Source organism: Hydra vulgaris, chromosome 04 (genome assembly GCF_038396675.1).
Source record: "Hydra vulgaris chromosome 04, alternate assembly HydraT2T_AEP".
Taxonomy (NCBI): Eukaryota; Metazoa; Cnidaria; class Hydrozoa; order Anthoathecata; family Hydridae; genus Hydra; species Hydra vulgaris.
Window position 1 is genome coordinate 38,165,846 of NC_088923.1, and position 19,155 is coordinate 38,185,000.

Sequence of the window (19,155 nt, forward strand, 5' to 3'; positions counted from 1 at the left end):
CTATTTACAATTGTATAATATGCATTTTAAAAGTAAAACAAACTAAAATAAAATAATATAGAATTATTAAAAAGTAAATAGTTGGTATTTAAGAGGTAAACATATTCTATCTGTTGACTATGGTTCTAAGGCCAGCTGGTAGTCAGGTTTTCCGAACTCTGTGGTAGCTCTCAGAGAGGCTGATTCCATCAACAGCGAAAAAATATCAAAGTATTAACAGTGCCATGTTGCGCATGAATGGTACTTTGGTTACATGGATGGTACCTGTTTGTACTTTTGGTGTGCATTGCGGAGGCCACATTTGGAGCCCTTTGTTACGGCTTAGGGTTTATTAGTAGTAATGAGGCAATTTCTTGGGCTATCAGGCAGTTTTCTGAGTACTATCTATGCTTTGAGTCATGTTCTTCAACAAATTTAAAAATGAATAAAGTATCAAAAACAATAAAACACAAAAACCATCATCATCACCAAGTTCTCTAAACCTATCATTCACTAATATTCGTGGTCTTTGAAGAAACTTTTATTTTATTGAGTCTTATCTCTTGCAAAGTTCACCAGACCTACTTACTCTTTTTAAGACTAATTTGAGTTCAGCTGTCTCATCTTGCGATCTTAGTGTTAATGGTTATATTCCTTTAATTCGTAAAGACTCCAATAGTCACATGCTTGGCCTGGGCATTTACATTCGTAAGAAGTCACCCATTTGTTGGGAAACTAGGTTTGAATCCACAGACTATTCTTTCATGTGCGTTCGTTTGGCACCAATTCACTCTATCGCCTTTCTCTTTGTTCTATATCACTCTTCTTCATCTCAAGACTGCACTTTTTTTGATGTTATTTCTGATCATATTGACCAAGCCCTCTCTCTTTATCCATCAGCTAATATAGTTGTTGTCGGTGACTTTAATGCTCATCAATCTGAATGGCTTGGCTCTAGTGTCAGTGACTCAGCAGGCATTAAAGCCCTCAACTTTTGCCTTTCTCAATCCCTAACTCAAATTGTCAACTTTTTAACTTGCTTTCCTGACAACCCGAATCATCTACCTTCTTTACTCGACTTATGTCTTGTTTCTGATCCTAGTCAGTGCTCAGTTTCTCCACATTCACCCTTAGGTGCATCTGATCACAGTTTGATCTCTCTAAAACTAATATCTCATTCTTCTTCATTACCTGAATCCCCCTATTATCGTACCTCTTACAACTGCCTTAAAGCTAACTGGGATTCTTTCCGTGATTTTCTTCGTGATGGCCCTTGGGTAGAAATCTATTGTCTTCCTGTCGACAAATGTGCTTCTTACATTACTTCGTGGATTCAGGCTGAAATCTTTTGTTCCTATTCGACAATTCCAGGTCAAGCCTCATTCTCCTCCATGGTTTTCCTCACACTGTGCTGCTGCAATTGCCAATCGAAACCGTCACTTCCATATTTATCAGCAAAACAATTCTCCAGAAAACAGACGTCTGTTTATTACTGCTAGAAACAATTGTAAAAAGGTTTTGTTTATTCTCAGGTCATGAAATCTCGCATCTCATCTCAAAAATTAGGCTCTCGTGACTTCTGGAGAATCTTTAATAATATCAATAATAAGGACAAATCTATAATTCCACCTCCCTTGTATGGTTCAGACTTTGTCACCTCACCTAAAGACAAAGCTGAATTGTTTGCTAAAAACTTTTCATCAATATCATCTCATGATTCCACTAGTTGCGTTCTACCTGATATTGCCAACAAACAGGTTGATCCATTGCTTGACATTCATATCACTCCAGCATCTGTATCTAAAGTGATTTCCTGTCTAGACTCTTCTACAGCTTGTGGCCCAGACAACATACCTGTTATTGTCTTGCAGAAGTGTTCTCCGGAGCTGTCATGTATACTCTCAAAACTATTCAACAAGTGCTTATCAGAGCCTTGTTTTCTGGCATGTTAGAAAGCGGCATCTGTTATCCCTATTTTCAAAAATTCTGGAGAGCGATCTGTTTTGTCTAACTACCATCCCATTAGTCTTCCTATCATAAGCAAGGTTTTTGAATCTTTAATTAACAAACACTTAATTTCTCATCTTGAATCTAATAACTAATTTTCTGACCATCAATATGGATTTCGATATTCTCGTTCTACAGCTGATTTGCTAACAGTAATAACTGATAGGTTTTATCAACTGATAGGTTTTATCAATACGGATAAAACTCAATTTTTTTCAGCCAATCATTATCGCAATAATTTAGATCTTCTTATATTTATGAACGGTGATGTACTCGATGAGTCATCTACTCTTCATCTTCTAGGATTAACTCTTACTTCCGATCTTTCTTGAAAACCATACATCAAATCCATTGCAAAATTAGCATCTGCTAAGGTTGCATCTCTTTATCTAGCTCGACACTTTCTTACTTTGGATTCTATTCTCTATCTTTATAAATCTCAAATCCGGCATTGTATGGAATACTGTTGCCATATCTGGGGTTGATCTTCTAATGATGCCCTTTCTCTTTTAGACAAGGTGCGAAAACGCATTGTAAACATTGTTGGACCTGCTCTTGCAGCCAACCTTCAAATATTATCACATCTTTATAATGTTGCTTCTCTTTCTCTTTTCTACAAATACTATAATGGGCACTGCTCTAAAGAGTTAGTGTCTCTTGTGCCATCTATTAAAAATCATTCTTGTGTTACTCGTCATTCAATTAAGTCTCATCCTTTTTCTGTGACTGTTCCTAAGTGCTCTATAAACTCTTATTCGTCTAGTTTTTTTCCTTGAACATCAACTCTTTGGACTTCGCTTCCTTCATCTTGTTTTTCTGATTCATATAATTTGCAATCCTTTAAGTCTGTCAATCTACAAACTTCATATTTTCTCTTCCAGTAACTTCCAACTTTAATTAGTGGTTGTTTGCAGCCTTGTTGGAAGCGAAGGTGTATGAAAAAAAAAAAAAAAAAAAAATTTTAAAGGCAAAAACTTTGTTTTATAAACCCTTCAAATATTTCAATAAGGTTTATATATATATATATATTTTTTTTAAATTATATACAGAAACATAACTTTTAATATTTCATCATTGATAAAGCGTCAAAAAAATGTCGATTCACTCTACGTGTTTGTTAAACACTTTTCTGCTAATGGGAACCATGCTAAACAGTAAAGTCACAGTCGCTCAGACTTACTAAATAAGTGGAAAGTTTTTATACGCAAGCGCAGTAAAATTTGGATATTTTAAGAGTTTGAAAAATGGCTACGGATACCGAATATAAAAAATTTCTTTTTGACAACGAGCTACCTTTTATAATTTTTGGCTATTAAATATGCATTTAGCCGTTCATTAAAAGAAAATTATTATAAAAGTAACTTCCAGTACATAATTTAATGATTCAAATAAAATAAAAAAATTCAAAATGAATAAAAAGTGTTTTGTCTTGTTTTCGAATCCTTTTTAAAAAATTTTTGAGCGTAGAAAATTATTATTTTTTATTTTTAAGATAGATGAATTTTTTATCTTTTTAGGAATGTTTACTAATACTATTATTCAACTTTTTTTTAAGATTAAAATGCGGTAGTGGTGTTGTGGTAGGAGCGCTCGCTTTGCGAGAGATTCGGAGTTCGACTCCCACCACGTCCCTGGAAGTACCGCGCTCAACTTAGAAACACGGCCTTGCTCGGCAAGGTTCGTGTTTCGGAGTTAAAGAATTGAGAGAGGGTTGCACCACGAATAACTAAAAAATAAAAAACACAAAAAAATGAGTAGCCTCCTCGACTGTAGTTGGCTGTTAGTCGGACTGTGCTGCATTGGGCTGCAAGTCGGACGGCTGCAGTGGACTGTAAGTCGACTTCGGGCCTTGGGGAGGTGAATAATCTAAAAAAAAGAATGATATTTTTTCAAAATTAACTTTTTGCAAGCTGTTGCTAGGCTACTCTAAAGTCACATAATTACATTGATGTGATGTAAATTATACATATGTATATATATATATGTATATATATATATATATATATATATATATATATATATATATATATATATATATATATATATATATATATATATATATATATATATATATAAATTAGTAAAATTACTTATCTAATTTTGCCTTCAACAGGCTGTTTCTCCTTCTGTAGGTTTCATCATGAAGAAACTGATGATGAACTTTCAGAAGGAGAAACTGCTTGTCAAAGACAATATTAGATAAATATTTTTACTAATTTATTATTGCTCTGTTCTAGCACTCTAGTTGAAGAATACAAGAACATAATTTATATATATATATATATATATATATATATATATATATATATATATATATATATATATGTATATACATATACATATAATATATATATAAATGAGGGGGCTGTTAATTTTATATAGTCATAACTTTCAGACATTAAAAAATAACAAGATAAAATTGAAATACTGTTGATATATTTAGTAGATAAAGATAAAGAAACTAAACATAACGTCATGTCCAGGACATGACGTTAAACTAGTTTTTAGGGTCGGTGAGACTTGTTAGCAGTAGTAAAGGCATTTCATAGAGGAGAAGAAATAAAATCACAACTATGATGTGGGTAGGCGGAGGTTGTGAATCTTGGCTTAAATCTTTTTAGTGGTAGTGCTATGATAAAAATACTCAGACATTAGTTTGAAGCAAATTTTACAACTTTATGCCTTGTAAATTTTTTGCAAGCTTGCAAATTTTACAACTTTATGCCTAATTCAAAATAAAATTAATTGAAAACTAAAATGTTTTCATTTTTTAATATTATAATTAAAATCTATATGCATTATGAGAATCCAAAAAAAAGATCTAAACATAATAATTTAAGTACCAAAAAATAAAAAAATTTTAATCTAAATAAAAGATTGGACAAAAGTTAAGGATATATTTCAAATAGTATATCAAAACAATAATTTACATAAGAAAAACTTTAAAAAGAAGCATTTCAATATTTTGCGGAACCGCCTTTCTCGATGAAGCATTGAAAAAGGCAAGAGAAATAAGGAAGACAATTTTCTTAAATTTCAATATATCTATCAGTATATATCAAAATATTTCAATATATCTATCAGTCGAGCTTCAAATAATCGATCCCATCTAAGTCCTGCATAATTCTTTCAGACCCAAATACCTACATTACCACTACCTTGTTGGTTCGTTTTCATGTACAATTCGAAACAAATCACTCTTGAGGTGATCGCCGTAGCATAACATGATATTCTTGTATATCTACGTCAACGTTTATTTTATCTGATTCATTTAGGCTGATTTTTATGTTGATTGTATCAGGCAATCCTTGCTTTTTGCTGTTTATTTGATGATAATTTTCTGTCATTTTCATCAAGCAAATTAATAAACTTTTATCTCATTGTGTTGGTATAGTTGGCCAACCAGATTGTCCCGATCCTTAATGTCATTTGTTTCAGTATAACGTTTTCAAATACGCTCAACAACTGAATATCCAATATTTAACTTATTGGCTATTTGACAGTAAGATGAAAAAGTCCTTGTTTAAAAAAGAAAAAAGATTTGTAACGTGTTTCTTCAGAGATTCTCAACCGCGATTTTGGAGTTTCATACTGCATTTTTTCGCTCGTTATCTAGCTTTTTTTTTAGTTTAAATTTATTTGTGTTTTCATTAGTACTAAATCAAAATTAAAAATTAGAAATTATTAAATAAAATTTAACAAAAATTAGAGTTAATAAATGCTAATGAAAATTTTGTTAAAATTATCAAAAAAAAAAACATCAATTAATTTTAAAAATAAAGCAGTAAGCATTAACTTTTGACGAACAAAAAAAATCGAAACAATATAGTCAATGTTATAAAGTTCCATATAATTAGGGATACAAAATAGATTTTATGGAAGCAACATGTCAATTAAATAGTAAACACGATACTTATTAATTAGAACTAATAAAACATTTAAAAAGTTAAATTAAAAAAAAAATTTTAATATTAATTTTTATCAAACAGGATATATAAAAAAAGTATGCTTTAATTTATGGGCAATGGTATGTGTGTGTATATATATACACACGCATATATGATGTCTACTAAATGCCTCTGTATCTCAAAACTAGATACGAGTGACTTATACCACTATGCATCTCAGGAGCTCCTGTAAGACTATTATATATCATTGGAAAGAGCTTTAAATTAGTATTAAAAAGGCGAAAATTTCATAAAAAAAGAATGATTCTCTAAAAAGTTATGCAAGTTTAAGTATCAAAATTTAACTACAAGGATTACTTAAGAAAACTGCGACCAACTTCATAATTTCACGTTCGGCTAACGGTTGCTTTTTAATAGAACTTTGTAGCAAACTCACGCAGTATTTTTCTTCGGGTTTAAATTTTTATTGAGCAAAACACTGAAGTAGTGATAATAATAATTTTGTAAACTAAAATAATATTTCTTATATAATAAAAAAAAATTTAAAAAATAAATTTACATAGGTATATAATAAATATTGCGAACATCGTATATAAACGATTATAACAATATTGCGTACATTTTGAAAACAAAAATATTTACCAGTAAAACGCTTTATCCTATCAAGTATAAAATATATAGAATATAGGAAAAACATGTCACTGGACAATCTGATATTTCTAGTTCTGTCCCTATTTTACTCTAGCTATAGTTTAAAATTTTACCCCATTCCACAAAAATTTTTTAATTACCTTCTCATAAAAAAACTTGTTATAAAAAAAACAGACGTGTATTTATTAATAGTGGGGCCGTAAAAAATAGTGGGACAAGTCCAATTGTACATGCGGCACTACGACACCGACCTTATCACACAATTAGCGGAAATATATTATGTCAAATATTAAGATAAGTAGTTTCCATATCTCTTCAGATATATACCCCTCCTCTAAAATAGATTACTATTCTACTCCAATAAAATAAATACGCCAAATGTAAATAGTTATTTGTTTGTGAATATAATTAGTAAATAAAAAAAATTATTATTTAAATGTTTACTACATTTCAAAGCAGTTGATGGTTTTTCTAAAAAGTCATTATTTAGTGTTACAAAGTGATTTGTGATCTAGAAATCATTTTTTTTCGTTTAATTTAAATTGATTAAGCAACTTCTGATTAAGATCAGTCAACACCATAAAATTTTAAAATTAGGTTTAGAATAGATTTAAATCTGATATAGGATATATGTACATTTTCTTATGAATTTTCTTTTCTTATGAAAAAAGAGAGATTTTCGAATTATAAAAAGTTGACTTTTTTTTCAAATATTCTGGTCAAAGTAACGAATAGAAATGAAACAAACAAACAAATAGTGATTCTTAGGCCTAAATGCAATATATATTATGTGATTTAAACTTTTACATTTTCAAAAAAAAGTCAGTAATTGTAGATTATCTTTTTGAGGCTTTTAAATCCATTTCAATGACACGATTTATGTCTTTAAGAGCCTTCGTTTAATCATCTCTAAAGTTAGAATAAAGACTGTAATTCTTGAGTACAGTGACAACATGCATCGCTTCGTTCAGACTTGGTTTTGTAGCATTGTTAGAAACATCAACGCACTCATCATCGGATTCCTCTTCAGTTTTAATAGCATCATGCTCAGAAACTTCTGCAATGATGTCCTCATCTGATGATTTGTTGGCAATGCAAACATCGAAATCTATGTCTACTAACTCGTCGGCCGTGAGGCTAAAATCTGCACCGAACTTTATTTTTAACAATTCGAGATCATCTCTTAAGTTTTCCATTACAGTCTCGTCTACATCTAAGCCACAGAAAGGGTCGTTATCATCATTTACATGCTTTTCCACTGCTTCTAATGATATTCCTGATTTTTTGAAACAATTTATGAAGGTTTGATCTAGAATGGAATTCCACGCTTTGTTAGCATAAACATAGCAGTTAAGATAGAAAACTTAAGCATCTTGTTCTCTTTTTCTAATCAATTCGCTTTTTCACTGCAAGTGAGCGATATTTGGCTTTAAGAGATCGGATAACTGACTGATCCATAGGTTGGGTGATCGAAGTTGTATTCGGTGGAAGAAAGATAAGCTCCACCCATTCAAGTTTCTGTACGTTAGGATGGGGAGAACAATTATCTACAATTAAAGCAATTTTCCTTTTCTGAAAACTAAACTTTAGGTCAATTTCTTTAACCCGCTCCTCAAATAATTCTGCCAACATCCAACTTTTTAGTTGGGCCCGATAGCGACAAGGAACATTTTTCACACCTTTAAAACATCTAGGAGACTTCGATTTTCCAATTACAAACATTGAGTTTTTCTCCTTTATCATTAGCTGCGGCCATCCCAGTCAGGCAAACTTTTCTATGCTTGCCTCCTATACACTTTTCATTTTTTAAATGTAAACTTTTGTCAGGCAAACATTGGTAGAAAAGACCGAATTCATTGGCATTAAAAATATTTTTAAGAGGGTATTGAGAGAGAATTGTAGGCAGTGAGGATTCGATCCATGGAGCGATCATCTGATGGTTAACAGACTTTGCCTCTCCAGAAATGGTTTTGAAAGATATACCATATCTACAAAAAAAATAAATTATAATTGCTTTGACGTAACTTATACGTGTGATACGTACGTTTGAATTTAACTTCGAGGTCTTTGCAAGTTTCCAGAATGTCTAATTCTGGAAAATATTTACTTTATTTTTTTAAAGCAATTAAAGAAAAAGCTGTAAAATAATCATATATTTTAAAGTCATTAATCATAAAAATTGAAGAGTATAAAATAAGAAATTAATTTACTTTTTCTTAAATTTGTCTAACCATCCATCCATCTTTATACTTTTTTCAGGTTGAAAAAGTGTTTGGTGGAATATCAAAGATTTTCGAAACCTCTTTATTTTTTTTTCCTTTCTCCAATTCCAGTAGATCTTCGTATTTCAGCTTTAAATTGTTTTCTTTATGCAGTCTTTTTGATGCCATGATTTTTTTTAAATAGAAGGAAATAGGTCACGCTAATTGTTTAACAAAAAATCAAAACACTTGAAATTTGAAAAAAGAGTTCTATGGTTAACGAGCTTTTTATACGACAAAAATTTAAAAAGTTCGATTTACAGAGAGAATCTTACTGACAGGTCTGAAAAACCCATTCGAATTGTAGAGGTTTTCGAATTATAGAGATTCGAAATATAGAAAGGTCACTTTACATTTAGTCGAATTATAGAGATTTTCGAATTGAGGAGATTCGAATTAGAGAGATTGTACTGTACGACAAATTGTGGGTATCTTTATTTTAAAAAATTGTCTTAATTGTGTTTAAAATGCTAAACAAAATACTCTAAAATTGGTAAAATGCTGTGCGTTTATGGTGGCACACAACTAAAAGCAATCTTTTTTCTAAGTATAATATGAATATTTTAAATAAAAAAAGACTTTCGGAAGGCGGAAGTGATGATCTTATTCCACTTCTAGAATAAGAGATGTCTTGAGAGAAGGTTTTCTATTTAAAGAAGCTTTACTCGTAGAGAAAGATAATATTAGTTAACAGTTAATACCTTATGACATTTAAATTTTTTTTAGGATATATATTGAACAAAATATACATTGAAAATAGCTTCTAGCATTTTCTTTATTTTACAATATAATTTTGCATGATGATAACTTTTTTTTTTTGTTAAAAAGAAATATTTCAGTGAGAAACCTCTATTGGCTACTAGCTGACATTCTTCACTAAAAGTATTGCTGAGAATAATGATCCAACTTATTTAATACCTTAGAGATTAACCTTTCAACTATATTATGTATCCGATTTCCATAATAAACTTCGCGCATAATTTGGATGGAGAGTGTTTTGAAATCTAGTTTTTAATTTTTACTTTGACATCTTTGAAAAATGATAATGTTTGGCAACCTGTCGTAACCAAATTTCAAATAAAAGATCACAAATGTGCAAGAGACTATAGACTGTATTTCACAGCTCAAGCAAAAAGAAGGACTAAACAACTCTCTTATATGCAAAGATATTGTTGGTTGACAGAGGAACAACCACAAATAGTAATAAAGACTAATCCTAAGTAGCGCTTGTTTTTGACCAACATTTTTGCGTACGAAGTACTACTCAAGCGCTGAGTTAGTGGTAATGGACTCTGCTGGTTAGTGGATTTGAAATCGTATTGCACAACAGTCCGGGTTTTAACAATTCGTTTGACACTCTAACCAACTGAGCTACCCAGTCAAATTCAGTGACTGATCCATAGAGGAAGGCGGAGGGAGGGGGGGGGGGGAAGGAGGATGGGATATGCATCCCCTCCACTAAAATTAAATTCTTTAAAAAAAAATTAAATTTCTTTTGTCAATTAAAATGCTTTTTTTTTTTTAGCTTTATTATCAACATCGCCCTCCCCCACCCCGCCCAACCACCTATAATTTCTGGATCCGTCACTGGTCATATAAGTTAGTATCCCAAAAAATAAAAACTCAATTTTGGAAAAAATTGACTTAACTCCCAAAAAGGGCTTAATGTAAAGGTAACAATTTCAATATTGTTTTTTGGGAGTTAATATTAGCCTATTGTGGTGGCATCAGCCGTACTGACAACCAAAAAGCGAAATATAAAATCTTGACTATCGTGCAATACAGGTTTAAATGGGGCCAACTCAGCGCTTAATTAGTGTGCAAAAATGTTTGTCGCAAAATATGACGTGAAATTTAAATAATGATAATTAAAAATAATACAAAATATTTTTAACATCTATTATTAATAATTCGTAACCAATCTTTGTAAAATTTAACTATGTGTGGTCATTATCACAAAGGTTACACTTTAGATCCGTCCCTTATTACTATAAAATGTGATTAGTGAGTCACTAATGACCACATGATCACGAATGACCACATAGTTCAATTTTAAATTGACTCGTTACAAATTGTTAATAATAGATGTTAATTATATGTTGTCTTAAACAACAATTGTCACTACTATATGTTGTCTTATACAACAATTGTCACTACTATATGTTGTCTTATACAACAATTGTCACTAGTAGTGACAATTGTTGTTTAAGACAACATATAATTAACATCAACTATTAACAATTCGTAACGAGTCAATATAAAATTGAACTATGTGGTCATTACCACAAAGGTCACACTTCGTCCTTTATTACTATAAAATGTGAGTAATGATAATTTTTATCAGGGAATAAAAGAAGATTCGTCCTTTATTACTATAAAATGTGAGTAATGATAATTTTTATCAGGGAATAAAAGAAAATCGTCGAAGTTTTTTTTAATAAGAAAAACATCCGTTGTTATTATTCCGTTTTCTTTATTAAGTTTTTAAGGGAGATTAAACGACGCAAAAAAAAAGAATATTGTTCATTTATTATGTTAAACTTTAATTTAATAACCCCTGAAAAATGAACAAACATTTTTCTTACAAATCATTCTCTTCAAAAATTTAAAATAATTTTTCAAAATTTTAGACCTATTTTAGCAAACCACCAATGCATTAAATTAAAGAATTATCTCCGTTTGCGCCCGTGCGAGAAAAGATAAATAATGTCATTAGGCGCTTTAAGTATTTTAAAATAATTTAATTTAAATTTATTTATCGTTTCTTAAAAATCATGATGTGAAAATAATTGTTAGAGTGGCATTGGAGTTGAATATTTATTTTAAAATGTCATTACTTTTAATGTTCACTGCTTTAAGTATCTTTGGTAAGTTTATAATTAATTTCTACCTATCGTTCTTCTCCACAAAATTTAACAATATTGTTTTGGAAAAGCCACTTAAAAAAATGTCCTTGACGTAATTTTAAAACTCAGTAGCACTGCTTTTTCTCTCAAAATTTTTATTGAAATTTTAAATGAAATGAAAAAAATCACGATAGGATAATAGGTTTATTGCAACACTTGACAAACTCAAGGTAGTTCAATGTCAAAAAAACCAATTTTGTTTTAAAATGCACTCCTATGTACTTGGATTTTTTTTTAATATTTTAATTATTCTTAGTACATTATGATTATGACAAATTCCAAAATTTCAACTCCGAGCGGTTTCTGATTATGGGTGTTTCAATTTTACTCATATTATTGTTTTGGTAGTTTTCTTTTCTAAGTTTACATTTTCACTTACAAAACTGAATCTCCTGAAAGATATCAGACAGAAATCTAAAAATAAGCCATTATTTATTAGTTGAAAAATTCAAATTCCTAAATTAAACATTAATATTTGAATGAAAACATACCAAGATAGCAATTTAAAATAATCAAAAATGGCTATTAACCACAGCAAAAAATTAGGTACTGCAGTAAATTTTCTTAACAGAAAGATGCAAAATAAATTAATAATTGATCGAAGTACAGAGTTACAAAAAATAAGGGTTATTGTTAGAGCTACGTTTAAATATAGTTATATTATTGTAATCAATCGTTTTTGTAAATAGTTGAAAAAAGTTATGAAATATAATATACTAGATGTCGAGACCCCTAAAATAGCATTCTTTACCAAGCCGACTATTTCTATATTTATCTTTTCAGCAGTGATCATTTCTTGTTTTCTTCAATATTTTTATTTTTATTACTTATTTACTTCAATATTTTTTAATATAGTTCATAGAAAATTGTTTTAAACGTGCAAAAATTTATTTATGCACACTTTTTTTACATACGTAGAGTTTATAAAATGGTTTAGTGCGGTGTCATCAGTATTCCTTACGATGGTTATAATAAGTTTTGAATTTTTAAAAATCTTATATATATATATATATATATATATATATATATATATATATATATATATATATATATATATATGTATGTGTATATATACACTCTCCTAGTTGGCGTTTTATTTTATTCCCTTAAATAACTTTTTTTAAATCTTTTTAGTATATCTTATTTTTTTTGAACTTTTTTTTTAAGACTGTTTTTATTTATACATATTTAAGTTTAATATTTTTTTATAAAAATATATTTTTGATCCTAATCTAACCCTCAGTCAATGTAGCAGCAGGCTATCAGATAGTCAATTAACTTTTCACTTTTCTTAAAATTTGCTTATAGGCATTATTTTTTACAAAAAAAGTATACATACGGGTACAAAAAAATGTCCCTGATATTTGTCCCTGTAAGTATACTTTTTTTTGTAAACTTGTCCTTGTAAGTTATACTTTACACACACACACACACACACACACACACACACACACACACACACACACACACACACACACACACACACACACACACACACACACACACACACACACACACACACACACACACACACACACACACACACACATATATATATATATATATATATATATATATATATATATATATATATATATATATATATATATATATATTAGGGTGTCCCAAAAAAACAACATTTTTGAAAAATATATGCAGAAACCCCCTTAATGTGTTCTATCTAATACAAAAACACTAGATTTAAAATTTTTTTGAATAAAAAATATTTTAAGGGGTCCCTCAAGACCCTTGAATATTTAATGAGTCCCTAATATTTTCAAAAAAAAAAGTTTTTCAAAAGTATGTCAACCTGGTACTCAAATAAAGCAAAGTTATATAAAAATTTCAAAAATATTATTAAATTTGGAAAAATTTTAACTTATTTATTAAAATTGTCATAAAAATACATAAAAAATGCATTTTTTTGTTTTTAGTTAAAAAAAAGTAATTTTTCATGTAATAAAACCAAAAATAACAATTCTATATTTGAAATCTATATTATTTTTAAAATTTTTATATAATTTCGCTTCATTTGAGTACCAGGTTGACATATTTTTGAAAAATTTTTTTTTTGAAAATATTAGGGACCCATTAAATGTTCGAGGGTCTTGATGGACCCCATAAAATATTTTTTATTCAAAAAAATTTTAAATCTAGTGTTTTTGTATTAGATAGAACACATTAAGGGGGTCTCTGCATATTTTTTTCAAAAATGTTGTTTTTTGGGACACCCTAATATATATATATATATATATATATGTAAATTATGTTAGTGTATTTTACAAATAGAGTGCTCAATGTTCTTAAAGAACAGAGCAATAATTAATTAGTAAAAAACACTTATCTAACTTTTATCTTCTACTCGGAGTTTCACCATCGCTGGATCATCAGGAAGAGAACTCTTCCTGATGATCCAGCGATGGTGAAACTCCGAGTAGAAGATAAAAGTTAGATAAGTGTTTTTTACTAATTATATATATATATATATATATATATATATATATATATATATATATATATATATATATATATATATATATATATATATATATATATATCTGTATATATATATATATATACACACACACTTAAACAAGTTAAAAATGTACTCTACAAAATAGAGTGCTCAATGTTCTTAAAAGAACAGAGTAGTTATAAATTAGTAGAAAATCACTTAACAATTTTTTTTTTTTCATTTAACACTGTGTTTCATCAATAAAGACTCATCAGAAATGCATTTCTGGTGAGTCTTTATTGATGAAACGCAGTGTTAAATGAAAAAAAATTTTTGTTAAGTGATTTTCTTATATATATATATATATATATATATATATATATATATATATATATATATATATATATATATATATATATATATATATATATATATATATATATATATATATATATATATATATATATATATATATATATATATATATATATATATAAAGTCATTAAAAATAATTTAAGTAAATTTTAATCACTTGTCATGATTTAAATTGACTTAAATTGAATAAAATCAATTGATTTAAATCAAAATAACCCTAATCAATATACTTTAGTATTAACTCTGTATAAGTTTTAACAGTTTCAGTTTGTGTGATAAGTTGGGTCCAGTCAGTTATTTGCTACTAGTTAAAACTTTTATTATTGTCAATATCAAATTCTTCAAGTTCTGGTGATTTTATTTTTTTCAATTAGATTATTTAAACAGTCTTTTAAAGTAGTTTATGCGGAAGACATTAAGCAGTAATTAGTTGTTGTAAAAAATATTTTCAAATCAGTTGTGGATAAATGGTTTTTTTATGATTTAATATTTTCTGAATAAATGCCACATAAACCTTATTAAAAGATAATTTGAATATTCCAAAATAAATAAAGTTTTTGCTTAATGTAAAATTGCTGAACATGTAGGCAAAGTGCCATTTTGTATGTGTGTAGCACTTCTTAATGGCCTGTTTATATATATATATATATATATATATATATATATATATATATATATATATATATATATATATATGTATATATATATATATATATATATATATATATATATATATATATATATATATATATATATCGTTTGATTTAGTGTTGTATTATAATAATACAAAACTCTTGTTCGTTTAAAAGTGCTTAATATTTAGGAAATTTATTTTGGTTATATATAAATTTCTAAACAGAGCGATTTATAATTATAGTTAAAAACGATAAAGAAAGTTTTTTCTTTATCGTTTTTAACTATAACTATATATATATATATATATATATATATATATATATATATATATATATATATATATATATATATATATATATATATATATATATATAACCCATCACTCAATAAGTCCGTAGGATGACATATAGATGGCAATACAAATACCGAATCCGTATTGTTTTTAGAAAGTACCAACCTTCAAACGATATCTGTCAAAGTCGGACCATTATTTACCAAGTTAGTGTGTGAACGATTGAATCAACTTTTGTGAATTGAAAAAAATGGAAAAATCAGAATTTCGCGTGCTCATTAAGCATTGCTTTTTGATGGGAAAAAACACGGTGCAGACCAAACAATGGCTTGATAAGTGTTATTCGGACTCCTCTCCATCGAGGCAAATGGTTGAAAAGTGGTTTGCTGACTTTAAACGTGGTCGTACAAACACCGATGATGCTGAACGCTCCGGTCGCCCAAATTCGGCAGTTACTGAGGAAAACATCAAAAAAATCCATAAAATCGTCTTATCCGACCGCAAATTGAAATTGAAGGAGATTGCCGAGGCCATAAAGATATCAGAAGGCAGTGTGTTTACAATATTACACGAACATTTGGGTATGAGAAAGCTTTGTTCGAAATGGGTGCCGCGTTTGCTAACACCGGACCAAAAACAACAACGAATCGATGATTCTGAAGCATGTCTGGCACTATTTCACCGAGATAAAAAGGATTTTTTGCGTCGCTATGTCACAATGGATGAAACATGGATCCACCATTTCACTCCTGAGTCAAATCGACAGTCGGCTGAGTGGACACCAGCGGGTGAAAGCCGCCCAAAGCGCCCAAAGGCTCAAACTTCTGCTGGCAAGGTTATGGCCTCCATATTTTGGGATAGCCATGGTATATTGTTCATTGATTATCTTGAGAAAGGTAAAACGATCAACAGCGAATATTACATGGCATTATTGGAACGATTGAAGGCTGTAATTGACGAAAAGCGACCGCACATGAAGAAGAAATTCTCTTTCATCAAGACAATGCACCGTGTCACAAGTCAATGAAAACAATGGTAAAAATGAATGAATTACACTTCGAATTGTTGCCCCATCCACCATACTCGCCTGATTTGGCCCCCAGCGATTATTGGCTGTTCTCAGATCTCAAAAGGATGCTCCAGGGAAAGAGATTTGGATCGAATGAGGAGGTCATCGCCGAAACTGAAGCATATTTTGAAGGAAAAGATAAATCGTTCTACAAACATGGTATCGAAAAGTTAGAGAAGCGCTGGAATGACTGTATCGCCTTAAAAGGAGACTATGTTGATGAATAAAATCAAATTATGTCAAAATGTTGTTGTTTTATTAGCTATCCTACGGACTTATTGAGCGATGTGTTATATATATATATATATATATATATATATATATATATATATATATATATATATATATATATATATATATATATATATATATATATATATATATATATACATAAAACACACCTAGATCAGCAATCTGATGTCATTCTTATTTAGGGAGTTGTGAAAGCTTCAGTACTTAGTGTGTATTGAAGTACATGCATCAATTGATATATAGTGCAAGCAAGTTGCTGCTACATCCATTGAGGGTTTAAGTTGAGTCAACAATTTTTTTTTCATTATTCTTTTTTTTTTTCTTCTTTTTTTGAAAAAAACCCGTATGGATTTAGGTTAGTAAAAAAAGTGGGCAAATCTCTATATATATATGTGCTGTAGGCTATATGCATTATAGTATATATACAGGGCTAAACCCATACCTGTTTTGGTTCTGCTGGAGCGGTACAGATGTTCATAAAATATTTATTTTTTTTTAATTTTGCTTTTGCTTTTTTATTAAAAGTAGAAAAAATCTTTAGTTTTAAATGTAGTAGTAAATAATTAATTTTCTGTTTATTTTAGCTGCTTCATTTTTCTTCAGGACAATAAAATGAATTAAAAAGTAAATATGTGGCGTAACTCATTTAATGTTTAAAACTCTCATTCGGTTACTAACCAATTAAAAACTTGTTAAAAATTTAAAAACATTGGAATGTATAAAAAATTTGTTTTTTAGAAAGATATTTTAAGATATTCAATCAGAGTAAAGTGAATTGTTGGCATTTAAGAGTTAATTGTATTGGAAAATTGATAAAAGTAAAAATTTTAAGTCTTAATAACAATACAGTTATCACACAAATTTAGTTTTTGTATTTTGCTTGCTATTCTATTTTAGATAAGGAAAACAAAACAAAAGATTTTTTTTTTTAAATATTTTTTTCGACTTAATTATGATAAAAATAAAGATTAAAATAACTTTGTAAAGGTCTTATTAAGATTTATTTATTTTAGTAACATATAGTTACTAAACGTTTTAAATACTTGAAACAAATAGCATAATATTTGCAACCTGAGCCTTTATTAAAACTCAAAAAAAAAAGTTTTTCTTAGCATTAGTAAATTAATGTATTTAAAGAAATGACTTTTACTTTTATTTTTGCAAAATATAATTTTGTTTTACTTTTTCATTATTCTTTTTTTTGTGTCTGAGAATCTGTTGGGAATAAAGTTGGTATTTTAAAAGTTAACTCAAAATATATTTGGACTCAACCTAGATCACCATTAGAATTGATCAGCCAGAATAAAAATAAAAGAATAAAAATAATAAAATAAAAAATAGAATACAGTGATAATAATGACAAAAGCAAATTTTTTGTTATATTTGATGCAGGTAATCTGCGGTGCTTGAACTAGACTGAGCAATAAAAGCCCCAGAGAAATATGAAACATTTCTATTGAAAAAACTTTTTATGTATAGGAGGATAACTAATAAAAACAAAGAAAAAGGAACAGATGTTCAGTTATTTTATCGTTAAAGTATACTTAAAACAAAACATATAAGTAAACAAAAATCTTCATTAAATACAAATGTTTAAGTTCCTTTAACACAAATATACATATGCCTAGAAATATCACTATTTAAAAATAAATAAATATAAAATGATAGGAGGTTATAAGATAAAGAAAAAACTTTATTGCTTTTTTGTAATCATAATTTATATAGTGGTGGCAATAAACTTCTCCTCTGAATTGCATTTATTATTACTGGCATTTCGAAGAGGATAAGCACCAATACCTAGTTTATCCCATCAGATAAACATCATCGCTATTTATGCTTTAGCCCGAGATTTACACCTGCTCCATACTGCAGTAAAAAAGGACTTCACAACAAACAGCCAATACCCCTAGCTATACCCAAGTTTAGTAAGCACTAATATTTTTAATGAAATAATATGGAAAGTAAGAAATGTGAATTCAATATCAAAAAATATAACAAAATAAAAAATAATTAAACCAAAATATTAAATATTATAATACAAAAAAAAAAGAAAAATTAAACAAAAAAAAAAAAAAAAATAAGCACTAACCATATCACTGGTCAAAAAATTTGTCTAAATAAATAAGTAGTAATAGTAATAATAATAATAGTAATAGTAATAATAATATCATGATGAGTTCTAATAGAAAAAACTAAGATACAACCACCGCAAACGTTATAAAATAAAACTTTATTAAAACCACAGCTAGTTGCTGGTACTTATTGGAGAAACACACTCAAGTCGATAAGATAAAGAAACTTATGTCAAATTGAAAAAACAAAAAAAGCAACAAAAAAATAACAAAAAAAAAAAAAAAAGAATAC

General features: G+C 28.7%; 2 protein-coding genes across 2 annotated transcripts in view; one reads left to right on the forward strand and one right to left on the reverse strand.

Annotated features, from left to right (window-relative positions):
- Positions 1–7,931: 7,931 nt before the first annotated feature.
- On the reverse strand, positions 7,932–8,288 carry LOC136079388 (tigger transposable element-derived protein 4-like). Its single transcript, XM_065795123.1, has one exon. The coding sequence runs from the start codon at positions 8,286–8,288 to the stop codon at positions 7,932–7,934; it is 357 nt and encodes a 118-aa protein (XP_065651195.1).
- Positions 8,289–11,477: 3,189 nt separating this feature from the next.
- Positions 11,478–19,155, forward strand: part of LOC100199128 (heparan-alpha-glucosaminide N-acetyltransferase) — a 61,407-nt gene continuing 53,729 nt past the window's right edge. The window contains exon 1 of the mRNA XM_065796259.1: positions 11,478–11,673. Coding sequence (XP_065652331.1) covers positions 11,634–11,673 — 40 coding nt within the window. The 5' untranslated portion in view covers positions 11,478–11,633. The remainder of the gene's footprint in view (positions 11,674–19,155) is intronic.